A 26,541-nucleotide genomic window follows, 5' to 3' on the forward strand; every position below is an offset into this window, starting at 1 on the left:
TTTTGACTTGAATTATTTTCCTCCTGTGTGTCTTTGAGATCTTTGTCACTGAGACGTGTGTTATTCCAAGCAGAGTTAAAATATAAGAATTTGAAAAAAAAGAATTAAAAGAAAACATCAGTTCAAAAACAGTCAGATTGGGTTATTTCTCCAAAATCTTCATAGGACTTTGATCCTCTTTTGCTCCACTGGTTTACTATGTACACATGACAAACTCAGTAGAAAGATGTTTTTGGGGAAACACGACACACATTCCTAGAAAGGCACTGCTGAAGTCAGTCTGACTAACAGCAGCTGCTGTGAGCTGATCCTGGATCAGACTTTATCCTCCTGCTGCACAAAGACGCAAACCTGACCAAAGCACAAACTGTGTATTCTTTGGCTAGATGAAAAGAAACACGTGCAGATTGGCACTTTTTGCCATGTGTGTTTCTGTCTGACCCAAAGGACAGGAGAGGTTTTTTCATGCTTAAAAATCACTATAGATTTTAGCTTTCTTCACCTTAAACAAATGAACCTAAATATAGATTCCACAATATACTGTACGCTGTCTTAAACACAGTCCTGCACGCACACACACACACACACACACACACACACACTGTTACATACAAACATTAGCAGCTGCAAACAGAGGGTGGAGCCAAGCAGCCAGACAGTGTTTCTAACAAGCGCATCTGCTTTTTCACTTTCCAGCTCTCTTTTTTCTCCTCTCTCTCAAGGTCCATCTTGAGACAAAAGACACACACTCTTTCACACACGTGAGCACGAGCACAAGCACATTCTTCCTACTATACGCACAGCGATGGTGACAAACACATAGAGCAGCATGTTCACACAGAGGTGACATCCAGACAGCGGAGGAGCCTTGTCTGCAGTTTTACGCAGTCATACACTCGCTCTCCTTTCCTGTTTCCCCCCTCTAACACACACACACACACACGCACACACACACGCACACACACACACATAGACACACACACACACACACACACACACACACACACACACACACACAGACACACACACACACACACACACACACACACACACACACACACATCAAAGTGTTCAGTCAGGCATGGAAATGATGAGAGCTGCACCCAAAAGTTTAACAAAACTCAGAAAAGTAAAAGACAATATAAGAATCCAGAGGACACAAGGCTTTGTATATGTCCAGATGCTGCATTGAATATTCATTACAGTACCATCCTGTCTAAAAACAAGTATCTGTCCACATTTTAGTGTCTGTTTCATGCGTCCCGATGTTTCACAAACAGCACCTAAATATACCTTCGTACAAATGCTAATTTCTCCACTTCTGCTGCTGCTTTTGCTGTTTGGACTGTGTTATGACTGCAGACAGAAGTAGGAGACGTGATAGTGTGCAAGGACAGCTGCCACCAGACAAAATCACAGCAAATCTCCCAAATCTAAAAAGACACGGAGCACTTAGAGCACAGAGCTGCAGTCTCTGAATTTTGGAGGATCACCAAAAGAACAAACTCTACTTGTTCTCTATAAAATGGTAAATCGTGTGATTTTCCCAGCTCCACGTTACTAATGATGCCATAAAACCAAAGGAACTGCAGGAATATAATAGAAATATGTGTTCATGGGCAGCAGTCCTGTGCTACAGTTGACAGTAATAGAAAGGGTATGTCCAGTGTTTCAGGCTGGCAGAGCCATCTAAACACTGTCACTAGAACATGACGAGGGGGAGGATCAAAGAGGGAGAGAGCTTAACACTGGCCAGTGACCGGTTTTCCAAACCAACAATGACGTAGCTCTGCCGACTCATCCTGGGGCAGTGAAATCTGGGGATCGATGACATGGAGGAAGAGAGACTTTGGAGATATGACTGAGAGTAATAGTGCAGTGTTTGTGTGTGTGTGTGTGTGATTCCCAGCACTCGAATGAGAAAATAAAGGCTTTAGATAAGTGAGCGTATGGAGAACAGGGCAGAAAAGGAAGAAAAGATGGCACACCGGTGTTTCTCAGCCTCTTATCATGTTGGTACAGTTGGTTAGGAGAGGAGGGGGCAGGCGGAGTGAGGCTGAGGGGAGGACGGAGGGAAGGAGTGAGTAAACATGGTCAGTGAGGCCGATAGTGGCGGCTCTCCACCTCAACAACAGAAACGTGGGACCATCAGCCGCCGGCCACCATGTCTGCTCCTGCCAAACCACGGCACTGTTCATATTTTCCATGCCCCCTCCTCCTGGGAACCACATCACACTCACACAGCCACACACACAAATACAACTACACACAGACACACACATGCTCAATCACCCAAAAGCCACTGAGAGTTTTCTCACAGCTGAACCCTCAGGCACTGACACTAACAGGGACCTCAACAGCACCGAGTTTACAGGCCTATGAAAGCAGCAGCACTTTGGCTTTGCTACTGTTTACATCCGGCTGTATCTAACACACATAATGGGTGGGAGAAAAGGAAAATTCACACATTTAAACTTCAAATGGAAAATGTCTCTGCTTGATGCTCCGTTAGGAGAAAAAAAGAATTGAGCTAAATCACAAACACACATCCTCACAAAATATATGCGTGTCACATCATTTACAACTAAGACACATCATGGGCCAAGTCACATGTTTGTGAACTTTCTGGCTGATCAGAGTGGGAGGGGTCCGGCCTGTTTGTGTGTGTGTGTGTGTGTGTGTGTGTGTGTGGTGGTGGGGGGCACTGATTGACAACTTGTCTGTAGCACCTGGTAGGTGCCGAAGGTGGAGTGTGGGAGAGTTGGGCAGGTCGGAGCACGCTCTCTGCTCTGTTGTTGTCTGCCGGGCTGCCAGAGAAACACAGTGCTTACACAACACACAGTCTGAATACACTCACCACACACACACGCACACACTGTGAGTTACAGCCCATAGTCACATACACAAACCTAGTTGTCATAATATTGAATATTACACTATTTGTGTATTTATTACAAACACTTCTTTAATTTCCGCTTCCCTATAACTCAGATTTGTATTATATTAATATTAACATTAATATATTAATGTTGTGTTGTTTAATGAGTAAAACTAGAGTGACACTGCTAAAACTAACATAAGAAATGATAAAGAATAGTAACATTTACAGCTGCAATTAAAAACATTTTCGTCAGTAGTTAATCAGTCCATAAAATGTAAGAAAATGGTGAAAAATACCCAGCAAAATTCCTACAGCCCCAGATGACATCATTAGGCTGCTTGTTTTGTCTGACAACAGTTCTAAATACATTTAATTATCTTTTATCAAATTTGTTATTGCTCAAAATAGCAAATAATCGACCAATGGTCTCAAATCCAGAGCACGCAAACCACGTTAAAAATGCTGAATTAGGGTTTAGGATGGTAGAAAGACTGATAAAGCTATGATCTTTATCGTGACTTTAGACAGTCTATATTATTGTTGTCTTGTATTGTATTTCAGAATAGCAAGAGAATCACAAGATGAGTTAGAAGGAATTCTGTACATTTCTCGGCCTTCGGTTAAAATGCTGCGACAACATCAACTAAACCTCCCTCCGTCTCTCCCTCTGCTGCAGCACGAGCACTTCAACAAAATTACAGGTATGTTAGCCCCACATAGCAATCAAATGGCCTTTAGACACAAATGACCACTGGCTACACAAACAATAGCCACTTTTCCTGTTACTTTCAGGCTCGAATTATGTAGTAAACACCTTTTATAATTCTACCATGCTGACCTTAAACACAACATGTTTTTGGGACTTGACGTTGACATTTCAGGAGTACGTATAAACTCTCCTTTAGTTTTCAAATATGGCAGACGGATGCAGAGGACAAAAAATGGCACTGCCTTTATGGGAGTAATCAGAGGCATATAGTAGATATTTAGCCGCTCTCTCTTGTGTCCAAACATCCCTGGTGAAAAGGTGATGAGGGTCATGGATGAGGCCGCCGGCAGAGCCTACTACTCTGACTTTAGGTCCTTTAAATCCTCCACCAGTGTTTTAAAAGTGCTGTGTACTCCCAAGCCACTTGCTCTGGCACCATATAATTTACACAGCATGCCTTTGAGCTTATAAAGACAGCCAGATGTGTGTGTGTGTGTGTGTGTCTGTGTGCGCGCGTGCATGCAGCCTACGCCTCCTGCAGCTATTCTATATTTGCCTTTACAGAACTCTCCCCGTTTTACAGTAATGGTGGCAGCCTGATCTAAAGTGCGTGTCCAAACACATCTTTTACACACTCACACACAAACATGTATGCACAGTGCACACACAGGCCCAACAAGCAGCCCAGCAACAAGGTAATAGTGTCATCATCAGCAGGTCAAAGGGAGGGGACACACACACACACACACACACCGTGTCAATTCAAATTCAAGGCAAGTCAAAGGTTATTTGTGTAGCATAAAAGTCACAAAATGTCATGCAGTGGATGTGCAGCCCTCAGACTCTGGATCACAATCTAAAATCACAGTCACCAAGCTTCTGTTTATGCAGTTTTCAGTGTAAAAATGGTGGAGGCTCTCACTAATCTCGGTGTCACGTTTTACAGGAAAAGATGGTCAGACTGGATCCTCTGAGGGTCCTGGTCATGCAGGAGCCCCCTGAGAGAAGTGTAACTTCAATATTAACCTCAGTGACTCTGGTTTATGTTGTGGGCTGCTCTGATTGGAGGTGTAGCTGTTTTCCACTTATCTGCAGGTCAGTTAGCTCAACACTGACGTCTCATCAAGGATGATTTGGGACTGTATTTAAATGAGTGTTCATCTGCTGGGGGGCGGGGGTGGGGGCTCAGCATGAAAATATCTGGGATCTCCTGCCACTGCCCTACATTTTAACACTAATGATTCAAACTCTGCAGGAATGTCGTTTTGGAAAGAGCACAGCAAAACTCTCGTGGTGCAGATTTTTTTCTTCTTCTTCTTCTTTTTTTTTTTTTTTGCAGGACAACTCACCCTCGGTCCTGCGCTACATGCCGCTGTCTGCTCCCCGCTGGAGAAACTCTGCTCCGCTCGACGGCGCCGAACCTCACAGCAAATAGATAATCCGCATGTAGCCTTTTTTTCCTTTTTTAAATAAGTTCAAGTCCCCATGTGGGAGAGAAAAATCTCGAGAGACTCTTGAAACATACGAGCGCAACTCTCAGAACAAAAAGCCGCAAAGCCAGTCGCAAACTCAGCTCTGCTGCTGCCTCAACTCCCAAGTTTTTTTCTGTTTGTTTCCAGAGTTTATCACGGAGCGCAAAGAGAGTAAAAAAAATACATAAAAGTTCTCCAACTTGGCCGTGAATTAGGACGACGTGGTGCTCCTGTCTCGCAGGACAGTGTGTGTGTAGTAGCGGTCCCTCTGGTCCAATGGAGGCGTTTAGGACGGGGGGGAGACAGGAGCACATGCTGCGTTCAAAGACTGCACTAAACGGCGGAATCACGAACTTTACGCTGAACGTCCCAACAAGCGGTGGTTCACTGAGACAAATCTGTGGGGTCACAAGATGATTAAAAGGACAGTGAAGCAGGAAAAAATATATTTCTTTTGTATCCAATTACGTGCAGTACTTTTTTTTTGACTTGTCTAGTATATTAAGTTTTTCCTTATGACTTATTTGACTTATTCTCTACAAACTGATATAAAACACACGGGCTATACAGCTAGTGAGAAGGGATCCAAGTAGACACTTTCTTTTTAATGAAACACACCCCAACAAAAGTTTGGAATAACGAATACACGTGTGTACACACCTATTAACAGCTCATAAATTACTTAAATTAGTCATGACATTACATCAGTTGAAAAGTTTTTCCTTCCCAACTGAAGTAATTTTAAAGTGCGAAGGCTCCCACATCCAGTGGAGTTGAGTGTTCCCAGCCATGCCGGGGACCATGAAAGCCGCAGAGGGTCCAGATGCCTCCGTAGCCCCGCCCCTTAGCGCTCTGACATCAGAGCGGAGGAATCCGAGGAATGCCGGGAGAAAAGTCCTCCTCGTTTAATGGTTTTCCAGGGGCCACGGAGGTGACTAAACGGAGAACAAAGGAGGCCCCCCCACAAATACACGCCCCCCCTTTATTTGCCTTTTGGCCGTGGATGAGTTACAGCCTCGGTGGGGCAATTTATTTGCATAACCTACATTTTTACAACATGTAGGCTTTATGCTATGTCTAGACAAATTTGGGCATTGTTTCACACAATAAATAATATATTTTGATATATGAGCTTTTCTGTCAGTTTGTCCCATGAAGCACACTTTATCATTAATTATTATAAGTGCCTAACATATAAATGTCACAGACTTATATGTTGACAGATTCTGAAGCACATAAGAAGGGCTGTCTGTGGTAGGAAAAGGGTAAACAGGGTTTTAAATACTGTGTCACAAGTCTATATCTCCCTAGTTCAGCTACAGCAGATGCTAATATAAAGACAAGTTCATATCTGATTTTAACATTTTTTTCAAAAAGCAAACAAATATGAGGTCATTGGGTGATCAGTAAATCAATGCTAATTTAAGATATCAACCAGGGTACATTCAATAATTAGAAAAGCTCTGTCCTGCTGGAAAAATGAAGACACAATTTTCCCTATTCCCTATAATTTTCCTCACAGGTCATCTGTTCCAGGAGAAGGGGAAATCTTGGTTTTTAAAAATGTTGATAAAGAGGCCTTTATATGGCCAATTTTACTTGGTGCCAGCAAGATGATTGTTCCTACTGCTTGCAACAAAGAAATGTATCTTTTAAATATGCATGTTACACATGTTATCTCCTAACATAATGACTTTTTAAAGCCTTCCACACATTGCAAGGAAAATTATTCTGGTGATTTTTTTTTTTTTTTTGTCGCAGACAAGCTTAAATATTCCAACAATGATCTTGACCAATCTGTTAAGTAAAACGTCCATCTTGTAACACCATCACATCCCCAGAAACTATACCAAAGTCACACTGTGTGTATTATATATACTTGTGATCATTCTTTCCTTTAAGTTTCTAATCTTAAGTTCAATTCTGTTACCTTAAACCACCTTTTAATATCATTTAATATGCAGCCACTGCTGGTGCAGTATATTGTCACCCACTTGCTGTCATGCTGTTACGAGCCCTTGTGAGTTGGGTCCACAGTGATCTCATTATACCTTTTCAAAGCAAACTCTATAAATACTACAGGAGATGATTAATCACTGTATCCTACAATGATATCACTGGAGCATTTAATGACACCACAGGAGAGTAAAGAAATACAGGAAGTAAAGAATTACCACCCAGAGTTGTATAACTTCATGAAAAAAGTAGTACGGTGATCTTCTGTTTGGGATGAGTGGTGGGTTCAAATAGAGGAAGAGATAAAGGCTATCTATAACTGTAATTCACCAGATTATTGCTATATGCCTACATACTTTCTGTATGTTTATGTAGGTATTCACTGTTTCTAATTAATTGTGGATTTGCATGATGATTATTGTAAAGGATCAAGTATCAAGTGAAGAACAGGACCAACTGAACTCTCAGCAGAATAGAAACAGTCCTCCCTTATTTGTGACCAAAGGGCAGCCTCTTGTGGCAACTTACAGCAGCAGCAATCAACATGAGAAAACCACCATGTCACTAGATCACACAAACATTGTTAAAAAAGTAGCCACTTTATAATGAAATTAATGTGTTTACAAAGTTACAAAAACTAAATGTCTTGTTACACATTGCATTGATTTGGCAAAAACCCTCATCTGAGTGAAACCACTGCGGGCTGCAAAAACTGTAAAATAATGATTGATAGTTAAAGCTTCACACAGTTTGTGCCTCTTTATCAGTCGATTTACTCCCAACAGCACGTGTCACCACACAAAAAATGAGAGTCCTTCAGCAGTGGAGGCCGAGGTGTTATATAGCACCACTGCCATTCAAGACCCTGTTGAGCCCCTATATGGAGGTTCTCTGCTAGCATTTGTGTTTAGTGTGTATGGCTGATGATGCGTGCACTCCCTACAGATAATCCCTGGTCTGTAGTGCACTCTGACAGCCTCCTCCACCCCGTGCAGTCCTCTCCATCCACCACACAGCAGTGCTTCACCACTGTTCACCACTGAGAGAGCCTCTTGCATTAAGAACTTATGGCTCTTCACAACAGTCTTGACGGTGTGTGTTCTTGCAAGCATTTCATCACAATAACTAGAATTCAGAACACCTCTTCAGTGTCACATACACTTTGCAAAGAGAGTGCACGTCTCTCTTTAAAGGAAATTACGCCTAAAATGCAATAATACAATGAAAGAAATGGCAAATATCTCCTGAATTTCTGGTCAGATTTTCTATTTGCTGATGTATTTGTCTTTACCAATAATAAAGTTTTATCCTCAATAAAAGGACAACAAGACAGTACACTGATATATCTTTAGCCCAAGTCATAGATGTGGAAACTGTTTCATAAATCAAATCGTTGAATCACCCAACAAACATTATCTTGTAATTAGAGGACTTCTCAAACAGTGCAGTAGAGGTGAAGTGGAGAGGAAAAGATTTTAGTGACTTAAGACAAATGGACTCAAAAAGAATGAATAAAAGCCCTGCAAATAACATCAAATTAAATTCATTCTTTTTTTCACAGTTTTATTTCTTTTCATGCAGAGCTCATTGTTATTGCCAGAGTTATAGCGTATTCTTTTATTTTGGAATGTCAGTTATTGCACACTGTGGGGAGTCTCTGATTTTGTTCATCCGGTTCCAATTTAACGTTTTCCTGGCAATCTTACCCTGTTCTGCACCACTGGTCCAAAGCTGGTAAAACTCAAAGCTGGATAAATTACATTTTCCAGTTTTGTGTTTTCTTTTCTTTCACTTTCTTTGGATTAACAACTTTTACAGGCTTTATGCAGATGTTTATAATCATAGGAATAGGTACAGAGTTACGAGTAACATCAATTCAAAGCCCCCCTTCCCATTCCCAGCCCTAATTCATGTCTGACATGCACAATGTGGCTGAGCTTTGGTGGCACCTGGGACATCTGGGGTTTACTGTGAGGTATGATGAGTGCTATACTGTACTGCCATATTTGCTCTGACTTTGCTTCCCCAGTGTCCTCGTCCCAGGCTGCTTTGTTGTCAGCCCAAGTATGGTGCTTCATGTGTCGAATTGCAGTATATATCATAAATATTAGACCTTTCTCATACAGGCTAAGGTCTAAAATATAATGTATTTAATCTACTTGACAGTTATGTGAGGGACAGGTGGGAAAGGCTTTTTAGCAAAACTTGTGATGGTGAAAAATGGTTATTAAGCAAAGGAAAAGGTGCTTGTTTGTTTAAGATTGAAGTTTCTTCTGAATTGGTTCCAATCCTTTAACATTGGGATTTATAATGTTAGTACTTGGATTAAGAAGTAATGTCATGAGGAAGAAGTGTGATGGGGAATTCAGAAGACGGGTCTGTACTTTTTTGTGAGTGGCCAAGTCTGTTGATGTGGTAATCCAGTAAGAAAGTGCACATATGCTTGCTGCTATAGTGCATTAAGTTGGGTAGACCTCGTTCACCCTCTTATTTCGACCTCTCCAGACCTTTTGCATATGTGGGCTGGATTTATTCCAAGTGAACACAGAGATACTTTTGTACAGTTGTTTAAGAAATGCTTTTGATAGAAAAATGGAAATCATGTGGAACAATTACAAAGTCTTTGATAGCACAATCATTTTAACAGAGTTCCCTGCTAAGATATTGGAAGATTTGAGCTCCATCTAACAAGTCTATTTTGCGGTCTATATAAGAGGGGTAAAAGTATGTTTAAGGAGTGCTATAAATGTATAATACGTAAAATATGTAAAGCACTTGAGCTCTGCTTTGAATGGACATAGGTCATATTTCTACTAATTTGTTAATAGGGAATAGCAGGCTTTTCATGAAATGTAATTTAGAACCTGAACATTTTCCAAACTTGAGATATAAAGAAATGAATCATCTGCATAAAGTGTCACATTGTGGATTATTTCTCTCCTCATCAGAGAATTCTTTCATTGGAACGTAAAGCTATTGCAAGAGGCTCAATTGCCAGATCAAATAAAAAGACTGGCAAGGAGCTGCCAATTACCTTCCTCTCCGCTTTGAAGAGGATGGTAATTGGAGATTATATCGTTAGTGAGACCAGTAAGTAGTCCCACTCAACCTCTTTAAAAGAATTTTCAACACCTAGACAAATAATAACTTTGCGCTGTAAGATTGAGTGGTCTGTGTATGAAATGTTAAATATGTGTCACATAATAAAGTAATACTTTCTCCCTGGTCTAAAGCCGTTTTGATCAGAGTCATTAATAGTGGTAATGTCAGTCTCAAGATGACAGTAGAGTTAAAATTGATTGAAATCTTGTATGAACAGTACAGCAGGCTTTTTTTGTGTGTGTTTTCAACATGAAATATAATAAAGAGCAGTATAAATAAACCTGACATCCAAACTACTCACAATTTTTCTGAAAAAAAATCACTGTATCTTAAAATGTCAGCATCAGCTGTTTCATTTTAAGAACCTAAATCTAAAAGCCTGTAAATTAAAGTATGATAAAAAAAAAAAAAAGACAGTTAAACAGGGAAAAACGCACTAAAAATGACATATTATATCATCCTGACAGACTGGCACGGTTCCCATTCTCAACTGACACAACGGATAAGTTCATTACACTCACCGCATTTATCTTTTTCAAATGCTGAAGCTAGATGTGGAACATTGTGTGATAATGTTCTGGTCTTAAAGGAGTGACAGAGGTGTTACTGCCTTTATCCTTGAGTATTTATCACTGCAACATCTGCAACATTAAACCTTTGGCATCTGACTTAAATAGTAGCTAGATTGTGCATCCTTTTCTCTTAATTTGTTTATTGAAAGGAGAGTCTGAACTTTGGTGAGTGCCATCTAGTTTATTTTTTGTCAGCTTGTTGTTCCAGTCAATTCATGCATGACTGTGACTGATGGTTTATAGACTTAAATTTTCCTTTCCCATTTTTGACCTCCAAGAGCACTCTATTCGATACGTCAATACACCTATGTGATGGTTTTCAACCGAACATTAAAGTACTTCAGCACGTTATTTCATTGATTGGCATCTCTTCTCTGACACCAACTGTTTAAGGGTTTTGTTTGAATGAAAATCTAAAGCAGCAGCTCTTATTGACACATTGTTGGATACCAACAAAGTCTTTGTTCATGCTTCTCTTGCTCATTATTGGATGAATAATCCAGTGTATTATTCAAGCTCTTCTGAAGCCTAACAATCAGTCCTTTAGCTGCAGCAAAACATGGATAACCAACTGTATAAAGACTCTGGGTCACTCTGTATGAACATAATTTGATTAATTGTACAATTGTTTAGAATTTGCACCGTACAACCAAGATGTGTTATTACTGTACCCAATCTTTCTTAAAGGGATAGTTTAGATTATTGTATGAGGTTGTATGAGATATTTATCCATAGCAAGTAGTAAGTAGCCTACCTCATACATCCCCAGTATCCCTTTAAAGGGGGATCCCATGTCAAAATTTGATTTTTAAACTTTAACAGGAGCCCAAAAACACATTTTCTGCATTTGGGCCCCTGAACAGATTAGCTCGCCCATGACAGCAGCAGAACAGAGGATGTGTATGTGATGAAACAGGGTCTATCAGTTTGCCCGAGGCATCCTGATGTTTGGCTTAAAGCCAGAACAGCTCTTCTCTGAGCTCGAGATGGATTGCTCTGGGTAATGAGAAAAGCTGCAAATGCTTCACATAAGGTAATTGGTTTTTAAAAGGTTACAGGTATAGTATGTCTACCCATTTAAAGCTTTAGTGGCCTATTAGAGGACTGACAGCCTAAATAGTCAGCGTGTTAACTTAACTCTGCGGCTTTGAAGGGAAATAATTGGACTCTCCCTCTCTCTGTGACTTAGCTGAGATGTACAGGAAACAGAGGACATAACAAATAGAAGACGCCTGGCCAGCTAATGACTAAACAGTAAAAATATGGCATGGTATTTTTATGATTCATGTATTATATAAATCACAAACAACAAATGACTCCAAAAAGGGACAAAATGGGAACCATCTGACACATAAGTGGGATTTTTCAAATGTATCCATACCGAGGTAGACATGGCTTTTATTTAACCATTTTTCTTCTTTTCCTACATACAAGAGAGCAGTAGTGATACAGTGATGGTCATCTCGCAGCTCCTTCATGTCAGCAGCAGTGATCACATGCAGTTTGGGACTCCTGAGGCGTTGATTGTTTAGTTTTGTGTGTTTTTGCATGAGCATCATGCTTAGAAAGTCTGAAATACTCCCACAGTCTTTGGCAGATAAATCAGGATACGTCACAGCGTGTGAACTCTGTAGCCATGAAGAAGTTTCCTCCTTGGAAGTTGTTGATAATCCACTATTGGTATTCACAGAGCTGATTATACAGGAAAACACAACACTTAAAGAACCAAAGAGTGGCCTATGTTACCAGTGTCTCTAAACCCTATACATTATCATCATTGTTTAAAGGGAAAATCTGGTAATAGTCAATATTTTTCCAATCAACAAATCCAATGTCTGAAAGATAAGTATTATTATATTATAAATTATTCATTGAAAGTAGGTCATAAGCACTCAATTTCCATGGTTTCTCTCTTCCCTGCCCACAAAAATAGAGCAACTCCGTCAAGCAAAGTCGATAGAATTGCAGATTAGCAGACAGAGTACAAAAGAAAGTAAAATATAGATAAGAGAGCCCTCCGGCCCCTCGGCAGTTTCAGCAAGAAGCATCTTTCTGAAGAACATTTTGGGACTGCTCGTCGAGGAGGACACTGGGATCGGGCCTGGGAGTGTCCTTATCTGTCCTTAAAACACATTTAAAGAAGTGATGGAGGAAATCAAGCAAAACTACTAGACAAGCAAGGGAGATGGGGATTACTAAATAATCCCATGGGATTCATAATCACAGAGAACCTCATGGGGCAGAATTTAATTGATATCCTGGAGAGCAGATGAGCAAAGAGACCAGGAAGCATGACTACCTAATTGGAAAGGATCCTGTTGGGACAAGTTAGATGCAGCAGACAACAAATTACTGTTAATCGTAACTGTAAGGTTGTGTAATGGGTTATATTGAGACACAATTGAACAGTTGCCAAAACCAGCTCAACTCAAGATCAACATTGTTGTGGAGCCTGAACTCGGTCCTCTTTAGCCGATGTTTTCTGCTCAAAAGCCTTGTGGAACTGTAGATGATCAATCTTTCCTTCACTATGAGCTCTTCTAGCATTTCGCATCCAAGCTCACCTAAAAAGTGACAATCCATTCATTTTAGACTCCATGGTTCAAAAGTTCAAAAGCTCCAGTTTAAGCAAGGGGGAGCTTGAGTTTTCACTGTTTTGTCAAATATTGCTTGCAAAGGGCGAGGATGACCAGTCGACCTCAACAAAATTAGTAGTATTAAAGCAGTATTAAAGTCAAGGGTCTCCCTCTAATATCTGATTTATGTGATTGTTCCTACTGGTGAAACATGAGATATTTGTAAAATTGCTCTTTAGTTGAATGTTTTGGTTTTGCTGTAATAGTGTTAGAAACAGGTGAGAATAAGTGAACTTTAATCTAATAAAACCTAATGTTGTTTTTGAGTGAGGTTTTAAGGAACCTGGAGATACTAGTGTGTGTGTGTGTGTGTGTGTGTGTGTGTGTGTGTGTGTGTGTGTGTGGAGCCTCATCTGAAACAACATTTCTGACATTTTTGTGAATTCTCCAGAGATAAATCCACATTAGCGTGGACATGGTCTCAGTAAGCCAAACAAACGATTCTTAAATCCAGGCGGTTCTACATTTAGAGTATGTGCCTGTTGTTTGTAATGTACATTTTAATGACGGGTTAAAGCTGAGAATGGAAAAATAAACTGAAGCAATGAAATCACAAGATGGTTAGCACACAAAGAGGCATTACTTTATCTGACTTGTGTTATCCTCATTCTGAAGTCGCTCTTCTGTTCTTGTAGCATCACTGTTGTTGTTGTTGTTCTTGTCTTAAATCCATTCAGTTGTAAGTAAATAAAGTTACTCAATTATTGTCCAATGTGATGTTTTCCTGCCACTTTACATTTCTACTCCATTATAGTTTAAACTACCCAACAGTGTGTTCAATTAGAGCTGAAATTTTTAGTTCTTTAGTTGTATTTACTGAAGTTTTAAAAAAAAACAGCCAATTTATTGCGTAAAGAGAAAATAATGAATCCGTAATGAAATTGAAAATGGAGTGAAATGCTGCTTACACATAACATAATGATATATTGTATGATAATATACCAGTCACAGGGGTAATTTGTCTGCACTGACTGCATTGATAGTGCTGGAATTTTGGCCCATTTTATTGAGGCAGCATGAAAAGCTCATCTCATCTCAGAGCTCCTTCAGTCAGTTATTGAGATTTACTGTTGAGTGCAGCAAACAAGCCATTTGTCTTCTCCGTCTGCATCTGCAAACGTGAGATCTGAAAGTATCAGTCTTCTGTCTTTACAGTCTCTAAAACCTCTGCAGATTGATGAGATGATGATACGTGTATACATGGCAGTTGGTTAAATGGCAGAGTCTTTATTAGGCAGTGATTCACACCCTGCACAGGCTTGTCTGGGGGTTGCATTATTATTAAGCAGTGGAAGTAAACAACTTCACCAGGGAGATGAATTACACTCCTAAGTGCTGTTGGAATGCATCATCTCCATTTGTTTTTAACCTTTAATTATCCTTCAAAGGGGGGGATTAGCAAGCATGATCCTTTTACTTTAGCATTCTTGTCCAGCAATGATTCAAATTCACAACCAGGCGTTCAACAGAACAAACACCACTTGCAGAAGGTGGCTGTGCGTTGGGTAAGTAGGTTAAATCTATTGAGGCTTTGGCCCATGTTTCTTAGAGAGAAGAGAGAATTACTCCCACTTCAGGCTGTCTACATTCAGTTCTTAAAACTTATTTCACATTATTGTTTTAACCACCTTTAAACAATTACCATCATATTTTACCAATTAAATCTTCTTGTGAGTTTATGATCAACAAAGCTGCAAATCAAACAGCCTTTAGTCCGTCGTGCAGGATTGTGTGAAGCATCAAATGCATAAAAATGGTTTTGCATCTGTTTCATAGCCCTTATCATAGCCCTTCAGCAACTGTATCATCTTTATCTCCATGATTTGATTTATCATCAAGCATTTCTTATTTGCATTTTGATACATTCTTCTTAGTGTGCAGGCACAGCAGCCCCTTTTGTGCCATTTTAATTTAAAGTTGTTTAGATGAATACTGGATAAAACCACTGTAAGAAGCTAATTAACTAATATTTAGTGGCAAAAATGTGAATATGAAGTTTAAATCTACCTGCACATTTCATTTTATTCATGAAAACAAAATAAAACACCATTAATCTTATTATTATCATTTAATCTTATTATGGTATAAAATGTGTAACAATAAGACACCACAAAGGCAAAAGAGTGAAATGAACACAACGGAGGAGTGGCACAGTGAGGGACTTCTCTGAAGTGTAAATCTGTGTGTTGTGTAAGTAGGGGCTTTTTTTTAAATAGGAGGGGTGGAGGAGGAAGTCCGTTCAAAACTGTGTGATAGGTCACGGGAGATTTTATTTACGGCTGTTTGTGAAACATGCAAAAGAGTGAACCAGGGAGTAACAGTTCTCCGAGGAGATAACCTTACCTTAACCTGCTATGGCAGAAGGTATAAAACTTTATTCAGTTTAATTAGGATAAGATATTAATGTAACATGTTTGAGTTAACAGCAATCATAAAACAAACACACTTACTTCAGTAGTCACTGATAGATTTTAATCTGCTTTGCTCCAGTTTGGAAGAAGCAAACATGCTTCTTCTTATCTTAAAAAATAGGTATAAAGGAACAAAATAGGCTGTGTATTATGAAAGAAAAGGGATTAATCAGTGTCACTTACAGCAGCCACCTCTCCTTCAATCAAACTCTAATTCTGTGTGGTTCATCATTGTATATCATTGCTTGAAAAGCTCCGTACAACTGTAGCAAACACAAAGCTAAATGTTTATGTTACTGGCATTGAACAGCTGAAAGGAAAGCAATTTTCTTTTCAGCAGCACAGCCTTTCCTTTTATAAAGTGTTGTGTGTGTGTGTGTGTGTGTGTGTGCATCCTCTCCATTCAAGGTGTAGTCATGACGTCTAGCCAGTGAGTCAGGTCTTCCTAATGAAGTTTCCACACAGGGATACATGCACACCTTGTAAACCCAAACCGCAGAAAAACGATCCAATCAGTCCAATTGATTTGCACGCTTCGCTCCGGCTCTCCATCCTTTTTTTGAAAGGATGCTGCTCTCTGCGGTTAAGACATCAGTGATTAGGACTGACCTTTGAGGCATTTAGAGCCGGGATTGACAGGAGCCCACTAATGAACTGCAGTTGATTTTCTTATCAGTGTATGATAATGTAAGCATGCACATGAGAGCACAGGCACATCCCAATAATCACTGATTTAGGATATTTGAAGGCTTTCAAGACTGTAACCCAACCAGAGGAAGAGCAGAGCAACAGTTAACAACTAGTTCACTAAAGCTTCACCTGTTGTCCGGTGACGTGAGCTGCACCATTGATTGAAAAGTGTGTGGGTGGCCTTTATAGCTGCCATACACACAACCACACAAATACACACTCCTCCCCACCTAGAGAGGAGCAGGAGACCCCTTACCTCTATCACACCCCGAGGCCTTGAAACTCTGAGCTCCTACTTCACGCATCTATAAAAAGAGCTTTCCTCCTCTGAGGAAGCAGCAGCAGACCTTCTCCTACAGAGCATTTCATCACAGAGCGGAGAGAAAGCAGGAGAGGAGGAGAGGGATCACAGTTTAGAGTCACCACTCGGGAAGATCTGTGGACAAACGGAGGGAGATAAACAAGAAGAGAGCAAAAGAAAGCACTTTGAAAAGGTAATGAATTGTTCTGAACTTCTTGCTGTTTTTGATTAGAGTGTGAATATTCGCAGCGTGTTGTTTTTCTGAATGATTAAGCACTGTTGCACGGATTAACTGCACTGACTGACTGATTGATTAAGAATTCTCAGATATTTTCTTACATGTACAGCTGCAATTTGCTCTGTGAGTTATCATTCATGGACTTTTATATTTCATAGTTACACATCAGCTTTTTGAAGAATCTGCATAGTTGCCATAGTTGTGACATTTGAATTGCTTTCCATTATAAACCTCTACACACACTAATGTAACTCACAGACCCTTCAAATAACTTCAAATATCATTAAGGTTTCAATCTATTTTGATTGCCTCTTTTTTTTATCAGAGTATGTCTGTGGAGAGCAGAGCTCGGCTGAGTGAGTCATACTGTAGGAAGAGTGCAGATGAGTCTCTGCCAGAGTTACAAAGACGATGGCCCACCAAGGAGTCACTCCAAAGAACAATAGAGAGGGGAGGGAGAAACAACAAGGTGCAATTTCCCAACAAAGGAAAGAAAACGAACTCATCCGCTGATACCCATTTAATGCACCAAGATAAAAAATGTGAGACGGGTTTAGCGGATGGAGCTTTAAAAATCTGTGAAATTCAGACCCAGGTGCCCAGCAGGATGTCATATTTAACTATGCACGGGTGAAGATTTATCGTTCAGCACCAGATATTAAAGTTTAGTTGAATTTTTCTCTGTTATCTAGTTTCTACAAAATTAACCCCCAAAAGATTTTACTTCTAAAATAATGTTTGACATAGGCAAAAGGGGAATAGGAGGAGAGGAGGTGATGATAAACAGCAACAAAGAGATGAGGGGAGGCGTTGGAGATGCGTCATTCAGTGCTGTAATCTATTGAAATGATTAGTTTGTACGTCTTTCTTGTCATTTAAGAATTCAAACATTCTTTCTGAAATCTATGGGACCTATATGAATGCCGCCTCCTACAATACCTATATGTTTCCTCGCATGTGTTCATGAATGTGCACTGACTGCTGTCCTTGACCCAGCTCAATACTAAGTGGCCACTTATCTCACAACGTACCTTTAAGTCATTTAACCTCACTGACCTTTCTGTTTTTGCTGCAGATGTTTTTCTCAGCTCGACTGACTTTTGTAAAATTCTAAAAAAGCCTATTTACTATTTACTGAAGTAATCAATAGCTAAATAACTACCACCATCACTGCTTTGTGCCGTCGAACATCTATAAACAGACTATTGCATTCCTTATATTTCTGTAAGGTCAGTACCATAAATCCTGAGCCCCTTGGAAAATGTATAATCAACAGAGCCTCGGGGATGTATGGAAAGGATTGCAGTGGTGAGGGGGGCAGAAACTTATGTTTGACATTTCCAAGGGGCATTCTTTACATGGTCCAACATGCTCATTAGATGAGGAATTATTAATTACCAGATGTATGGAAAACAAAACAAATAGTATAATAAAACTTCCTTACTGCTGATATTCAATAAGCAAACAAGGCACTAGGATTCTTCAGCAGTGTAATGTTTCCACTTTATGCATTAGTAGAACAGTGCTGATTACAGGTTAAAGTTATAATCCCTAAGAGCTCATTCCTGGTCGATTTGGCAACTGCTGTAGTGACAGCTTTTAACACTGCAGCGAAAACTCCTCGAGCAGCTGCTTTGACAGACTTAAATCAGAAGAGCAACTGGTGTATGTGCTCATAGTTATCAGTCAGTAATCTGCCTGTTTCCCCAACATAAAGCAGCAGAAAAATGATGAATGAGTTCACATTAGAGTAATACAACTCTGATACGACTGTAAGCGAGCAAACACTGAGGCTAATACTATCGAGGTAAATTAAGATGATTACTTGCAGGTCTTGTTTTTTGGGAATGTCTTGTGCATATAAAGGTAACTTCAATCCAGCGTAGGGATGGTGGACTCTGCAACTAATGATGACCATCGATAGAATTTGAATTGGGTTTGATCTCATGAATATCTTAAAGATAATAACTTTAACTTCATATAATAAATTTTAATTCACTGCAGCTTCATTATGTTGGCCATTCAATAATTGGGATGCTCCTTAGAGAGAGAAGTTTGCTTTAATCCCTACAGACTATTTAGTTCCATGTCTACTCTTTCTCAAAACTGACATTATGGTTCTATTACCTACAAGTTGTCCTCTGCATACGGACAAATGCACCTTTATTACAATAGGCATTTTATGGCTGTAAATATTTGTAACTATTTTCATGTTTTATATAACAGTAGTTCTCTTAATTTAAAATCCTCCTCTTTTCTGAACCCTTCCTCCACACTAATAATTTCCAAACACTCCCTTAGTTTTAAAAACAACAAACCTTATTCGAGCCTCTCCTTGGAACTCTCATAGCATGTTTATCAACCCTCTTAAATTAAGATTAATTGCCACTAAAAAAACTATCTAAGAGAAAAATGTGGGATGTTGACAGAGGAATGTTGAGTAATGATATATGAGCTCACAGTTATTATTCAACGATGACACACACAGCTACAAATCCACCAACCATCTCAAGATAGTGTTTAAACACGTCACGTTATATAAAGAAGGGAAGAAAGTGTTATGCAAGTGCAATGATCAAAATACACCTACTGTATTTCTTCAAGAAGGTAGCGGTTTCCTCCTATTTAGGCATGATTAAGTGAGTATTTGAGCCTGCAGGTACAGTTGTGTTATTAAAGCCTTCTCTATGTTTTGAAGAGAGTTCCCCTCTTGTGGCTTCACTTTCTTTTAAGCTCATAGCCTCACTTGTCTTTCTGTCCCCCACATCAGGCAGGAGATGGTGCGTCTATGTTGGCTGTTAGTGGTGGTGATGGCAAATGTGTGCGTCCCCGGGTTTGGGTCGGTGTGCTGGGACAACTCCATCTGCAATGACCTGAACAACAAGGAAAGTATACTGGTGGGTCAAGAATCCTTTACTATCATCTAAATGGTTGCCTTCTTTTTATTTCTTCTCTGTTACTGTCATCACTTGGCAAAGCTGGGCAACTTTATTTCTGTAAAAGATTCAATATAAAAAATCAAGAAAATAAGATAACATACAGTTTAGAGCATATACTTCCTCTCTTTACAAAATAATCTGTCCTCAAGGTACATTTAGATTCGATTATGTGATATGATCGAAGAACAGCCACTAAATGGACCTTAAGAGATTGTTTTGTGACAAACAAAGTTTATTGTGCAGATCTTAAAACAGCTTTAAGTTTAATTAAAATCAATGGTAAACAGGGCATTAGATAGAAAATAGACAGGCTCTGACTGAATCTATCATGATCTAACAGATTAATATCAGATGGCTATAGAACCCTTAGACATCAAACAATAATTACTGCACTTTAAAAAAAAAAAAAACATATGTATTTCTATTCTACTCCCAGTTGAATTCTGTATATTACTGTACATTGAACAGATGTGGTTTTGAATTTAAGTACAACAACCTCCAGCAGCGTGCCCTGTTGAATAAATGTGAGTATCTGCATGGTCTTTGTTACAATATTCCTAAAGAAATACAGAAATCTTCACTTCAGCCCAAGAGAGATGTTCATGCATTTTAGCAGAACCCAGAATAAAAAACCTTCACGTGCCACTTGTGTAGACCAGTTGCAGTTTTACTATATATACTGGAAAGCAATGATCCAGGTGAGACACAACCAAAGCTTGAGTTACTTGTTTTATAGTTTGTTATGTCAGATATTTTACAAATCTCTTAATTATAAACTGTTTCCCATTTTAGTTATCACTCTCTGAATGTTTGTCCCATGACAATTTAATATCTGTTGTAACTTCTTTCACCAGTTTTATTAACATGTTATTTATACAAAGATCAAGCTTTGATTTTGAACATGGAGAATTATTTTTTCCTATTACATCACTGGTTGTTTTATAGACATTTAAAATAAAGCTATTACTGTTGATCTAATCTACAATCAACCAACTCCTGATCTAGATTTGTAGAACCACTAATTGTTGCTTCTGCTAAACATGTGGAATCATCAGCATACAGCATCAGATATATATATATATATATATTTTAACATCATAAGAAGATCATTTGTGAAAATTGTGTACAGGAGTGACCCAAGACAACTTCTCTGATGCACTCCATGTTTCACATATTTGACATCTAAATAACATCCAATAAAGTTTATTGTTTGCTTTCTATCGCTCAAATAATTATTTATCCATAATAGTGCAGAATGAGAAAAACAATAACATTATACGTCGACTGTTGGATCTGAAAATGGAAACCTGTTATGTTTTGGTAAAGCAGATTAACCAATAATTAAAGTAATTGTTGGTTGCAGCTGTAGAAGCAGGAGTCTGGATCTGGAGTGGTGTGTTCACCCTTAAACTTAAGAAAAGTCTTTGTTTTTATCCTGTTCATGTGAAATCACATCTAACGATGTAAAAAGCTTGTTATTGTCTTGATGTGGACATTTAGATCTGAATCCACGCCAACATCAAAGTTTGTGATTTGGGCTTTAGTTTGTAACACCAGAGAATTCGAATGAACACCAACAATCTTTCATTCTTGGTGCCAAAGTCTATTATTTTGTTTCAGATATATAAATGTGAGTGTCATCCACATATTTATGATCAGAAACCTTGTCGTTTCCATAATGCAGGCATCTGCTACAATAGATCAAAAATGATACAGCCAGTTGTTCATTTGTGTATCAACTCTTCTTGCTGTAAATGACTCACAGATGCGAGTTGTTTTAAGATGTTTGCTGGTGTCTCTGTGATCCCTTCCTCACAGGATTGTATCCACCTCTGCATGTCTGTGATGCAGACTAAATTCCCAGAGGTCAGTGCATTGGCTCTGAGGCTTAATAATGATGAGGATCCCTTCAACCTGGCCACCCTGGAAGACAAGATGTCAGAATCAGATGTGAAAACCCACAGCGACCAGCGACGCTCCTATTCAATGGAGCATTTCCGCTGGGGCAAACCTTCTGGCCGTAAACGTCGGCCTGTCAAGGTTTTTGCCTCATCTCTGGAGGGAGGGGGCTCTTCTGAGGGCAGTTTCCTCCCTCAGGCTCGCAGGCAGCTGACCAGTAACGAGGATGATGCAAAGGGGGACCTGAAGGGAGAAAGTCATCAAAACCAAGAATTGCTGAGGGGGAGGGTCAGCTCCAAGTCCCAAATCCAGTTGAGCCAGCAGGAGAGAAAAGATGGGACCTATCGGATGAGTCACTTCAGATGGGGGAGCCCACCAGCCTCTAAACGCAACGGCAGCTTTATGAAGATGTGGGAGGAGAAACCACAGAGGCAGCTGGCCAAGCTCTTCAGGAACATTATGGTTACCAATGTACGGAGGATATAGGATGAATGGAGGATGGAGGAGAGAGGGCCGGGTAGTTGAAAGAGCCTAATTGCCATTGCATGTTTATACCCCCAAGTCTTCATTTGAAATTACAGGAACTCGTCATAATTATTTGCATGTTGTTTAATGTCTTTTCTGTACCAAAAGTTTGTCTAAATATAACTTGAGATAAGAAACAAGGCAGTTTTATGTTGAATAAAAACTATGATGCACCCACCGACTGCCTTGACCTTCGAGGTCAGACTTGAAAGTTTTCTTAAGAGTATTTTTTTTTCTGGTGGGAAATGTCATTATTGATCTGTATGTTTTGCAATAGGAAGGAAGGAGAAAAATGGTACCACAGGGCAAGTCGTGGGTATAAAGGAAAGTACTTAAAAATCCATCCATTTCATCTACAGAGTGGTTATCTTTTTGTATATCAATATAATATTAAAGATGATTCTGTTTGTGGCAAACAATAATGGTAACTGACGGACTTTATTTGATAACCTCCACAATTATACGGCTATATGATTAATGATAAACTATAAGGATTATTATTAATAATACAAGCCCTCTCAATGAAGGCCAGGAGATACAGCTGAAAGCTCTAAAAAGGAACATTTCCAGTAAGTGGACTGTGTGCCAAGAGCTGACTGAGAAACTACAGACCTAAGGCTTATTTTCAGGGGGTAGACTAAAGTGATAAAAACGTGTTGGAGATGAGACAAAACACAAACAAGTTGTCAGATCAACACGCTAGCCTGCTGCGAGAAAATTGCTGCACAGCTTCCTATATCACATTGCAAAACATTCTTCATCAGGACCGTCGCCGAAGACAAAATAAAATCAGAGACAGGAGAGAACCTTTATGCTTACAGACAAATTTATTGTACAACACAGCAACATCACTAGCATGCAAAGTCAGGTATGACACTTATAAGGCATTTTCTCCATGTAAAAGCTGCCTTTGTCACTAGGTAATCCAGTTTTTAAAGTGCAAAGTTCACAGAATGAATAGATTTGACCTACCGCACTATGATGTAAACATATCTATTAACCAGACACGTAATGACAAAAGTAAGATTGGATTACCGGCCAGTTAATATTACATTACACTATGCAATGACAAGCACACTGGTAGATTTACACGTCTTCACTGCGAAGTTGCAAGATGCTGAAAAGACAGTTTTACAAGGTGTCACTGGAAGGTTTAGACAGCTGCACGTTGCTCTTAGATAGTTTGCTCTCCATTAATGTCGTGGAAAGACTCACCGGACAAAAACTGTAAACTGCGTTTGAAGATGTTTGGTCTTGGGTAGTGACGATAACTGACACAACTGAATGAATGTTCATATACACACACATGAACAAATACACTCGCTCACACATGCCTGCACTGACAAAAAAGGTGAAAGTGAACAGACGATGATCCAGACTGACACACGGGCATGAGTGGCTATACATATACATACAGAGGACACTACACTGTAAAAATAATAAAACAGCTGTAACACATGACAATCGTGGACAAAGCAGACACTGTTTACAGTAAACAAGATGGCTGCAACACGTTTCACGTCCGATGCAGTTAATTCACAGAAGCGGGAGGGGCGGTCTCTTACAACATCACACAACTGAACCATCACAGCACCACCACAACAACAGAGGGTACAGTCTAAAAAACACACAGAAGGATCTGCTACCGACGGATGGGCTGTTAGCCAGGCTAGTGCCAAATTATTGCCATTATACTTTGTTTTTTTTTCTTTTTATACCTGTGTGTGTGTGTGTGTATATATGTGCACACATGCACACACACAATGGCTTTTAGACTTTAAACTCTTGCTGAATGAGACAGATCCACTGCTTGGAGGCTACAGCAGCAGCAGCAGGAGCAGCAGCAGCAGCAGCAGCGGAAGCAGCGGCGGCGGTGGCAGTGGTAGCATGGTGTAAAAAACAGGGTGTAATGATAACAACACAAGTCATGGCTGTGGTGCTAAAATCTGTGGCTAGAGTAACGTTCAATGCTGCTGTCTTCAAATGTTCTGACATATGGCCTCATTAATACTTTAGCAGGACATTTTCAGACTTCACTAGTGTGATCTACTGGCCTCGAGATTCCTACTGAGGGCTGTTCAGACCCTTGTTAATATATGTATTTGATTTCACGTGTTGCTTGTTACTTATTTGAAAACAAGAATTTAACAAAAGTATCTGAATACTAAGTAGCGTTCTCCCTCGTCTACGGACACAATCAGTGCAGTGGCAGTCTAAAATTGCAATTAATATACAGTATATATACACACACAAAAACATCCCTACTCTGTACATCAGCTTAAAGATTTATATATTTCTCTGTATATACACATTTATATGGAAAGGAGAAAAATAAAGGATCCTTAATTATCTTCTAGAGTTTGATCTGGTAAACATCACCGTAAACACTTCAGATCTTTTGACGTTCAGTGTGGATGTGACTGTGGCGCTGTGTGAGTTTTTGTGTACGTTTTAAGTTGAGTCACCTGTAAGGCACACTCACTTTGGAAGGACAGCACACAGATCGACAGTTACCTTTCATTTAACCCACTAAAAACTAAATACATTTTTAAAAAAAGTAGGTGTAGAAAATAAAATGCCCAAATTGAAAGAAAAAGCACTTTTGGCTAACACTAAAAAGGCAAAACAAGAAATGGTAAAGCATTAAATACTGAAGACAGACATTCTAGAGCAGACTGACATGGGAAATGGCTGGGAATGGCTGCGCATTTGTAAATATCAATCTTCATTTAAACCAAACAAACACAAAAATACAAGTCAAGTAAATTAAAATGTATCTAATTTCGTTCCTGGCCATAAAATCAACAAACAATAAAACGGAGAAAATGGAAAATGGCATGAGAAACAAGCAATAAGCAAGAATGGTCAACCTACGCCTGTAATCGAGGGTTGTATGGCACCCTGTAAGGGACAAACAGGTCGAAAGAATTGCAGTGCCATTAAAAATGTCCAGTTACAGGGCATGCAACTATCAATTCATGCTAATGCCGATGAAATAACTTTCAGTCAGTCACTTTTTTTCCTCACAGTTCTTGGCAATTTGTAATTCAAAGATCCAACCAGTGGAGTTTCTACAGGAGAACTGAGTGAGTGAAATGAAAGTTTCTTTTACTGCTGCATGTGGTGATTAGCTTGTTTTGGCTGTGATCACAGGGCCAAAGAATTGTCTGCTAAGTTAATCAAGAAGTGGCTTGTTCTTTAGTTCATACAACTGCAGTTTTCTCCTCATCCCCTGTATTTTTCTAGTCCATAATTAAGATGCCTTTACAGTGAGGTTGAGTTCCCACCCCCATAAAGGAATCCCCTTTCTGTCCTCACATGTTAATAACAGTTCTGTAACTGTGCTGTGGAGTTTCTGTTCTAGTACACACAAAGGTCAGGGAACTTCATCTCGTAGATGGGGACAGATCGACTCTGTGTTTGGCCGTAACCTGAAGAAATGGTTCCAGATGGACTGGGCGGGGGTCTGAGTGGGAAGTAGAAATAGTCAGCACAATGTTTCAAAAACGATTTATACAAATAATGTTCCAAAGCACCGTCTCTTACCTGATTGTAATCTCAAAGATCTGATTTAGTTTGCTCTGCAGTAGTGTGGCCTAGAAAAGACACGAAGACATATCACGTAAGACAACAACTGAAATCAGAAAAGTTATTCTAACAACATATTTAACACATTTTTTTTGTACCCTGGCACCGCAGTGGGCAGCTATCTCCTCAAAGGGGGCCTTCTGAAACTTCTCCACCACTTGTCTCCTCCGCTCCCTCTCCTGCTCCTCCATGCCCACACTGTCCACTAGAGGGAGACACAAACAGCAGGTTAAATTTCAATAAAGCTTCATGCTGCAGTGTAGTTATGTTTTAAAAGAGCGCTTGACTCTTCTTACAGCAGTAAGAAAAGTCACAATAAATAATTCACCTGAATGTTGCTGCTCATTTTCACTGTTAATTTCATTGCAGCTCATTCATGTGACAAAAACATTAACATTTTATTGGTAAGATCTTATTTTCTTTGGTTTCAACATTGGAGGCTTGTCAATACAAATCAGGAGAAAGTTTCACGTATCAAGTGTGGCGATACTGTAATGATAAGTGCGTCGTTTCATGAATACTTCAAAATACTTGTTAAGCTGATGGGTGAGTGGACTTACCGATGGCATTTTTCAGTGTTTCAAATGTGATCTCCTCTGCCGGTGTCCTCTGCAGAACAGAA

The 26,541-nt window shown here is 39.5% G+C and overlaps 3 protein-coding genes across 3 annotated transcripts in view; 1 reads left to right on the forward strand and 2 right to left on the reverse strand.

The window, feature by feature from the left end:
• Nucleotides 1–5,315, reverse strand: part of LOC139217545 (tyrosine-protein phosphatase non-receptor type 14-like) — a 36,844-nt gene extending 31,529 nt beyond the window's left edge. The window contains exon 1 of the mRNA XM_070848881.1: nucleotides 4,940–5,315. The gene's annotated coding sequence lies outside the window, so the exon portion shown is untranslated. The remainder of the gene's footprint in view (nucleotides 1–4,939) is intronic.
• An 11,440-nt stretch (nucleotides 5,316–16,755) lies between these two features.
• LOC139217585 (pro-opiomelanocortin-like) lies at nucleotides 16,756–22,737 on the forward strand. The gene is made up of 3 exons (XM_070848934.1): nucleotides 16,756–16,923; nucleotides 19,739–19,865; nucleotides 21,726–22,737. Exons 2-3 carry the CDS (start codon nucleotides 19,746–19,748, stop codon nucleotides 22,290–22,292), a joined length of 687 nt encoding a protein of 228 aa, XP_070705035.1. The 5' UTR covers nucleotides 16,756–16,923; nucleotides 19,739–19,745; the 3' UTR covers nucleotides 22,293–22,737.
• Nucleotides 22,738–23,169: 432 nt separating this feature from the next.
• LOC139217584 (protein EFR3 homolog B) overlaps nucleotides 23,170–26,541 on the reverse strand; it is a 29,304-nt gene continuing 25,932 nt past the window's right edge. Inside the window, exons 21-24 of the mRNA XM_070848933.1 lie at nucleotides 26,480–26,528; nucleotides 26,018–26,124; nucleotides 25,878–25,927; nucleotides 23,170–25,797 (exon numbers count right to left, since the gene is read on the reverse strand). Of these exons, the coding sequence (XP_070705034.1) occupies nucleotides 25,692–25,797; nucleotides 25,878–25,927; nucleotides 26,018–26,124; nucleotides 26,480–26,528 (312 nt within the window). The 3' untranslated portion in view covers nucleotides 23,170–25,691. The remainder of the gene's footprint in view (nucleotides 25,798–25,877; nucleotides 25,928–26,017; nucleotides 26,125–26,479; nucleotides 26,529–26,541) is intronic.

Source organism: Pempheris klunzingeri, chromosome 18 (assembly GCF_042242105.1).
Source record: "Pempheris klunzingeri isolate RE-2024b chromosome 18, fPemKlu1.hap1, whole genome shotgun sequence".
NCBI lineage: Eukaryota > Metazoa > Chordata > Actinopteri > Acropomatiformes > Pempheridae > Pempheris > Pempheris klunzingeri.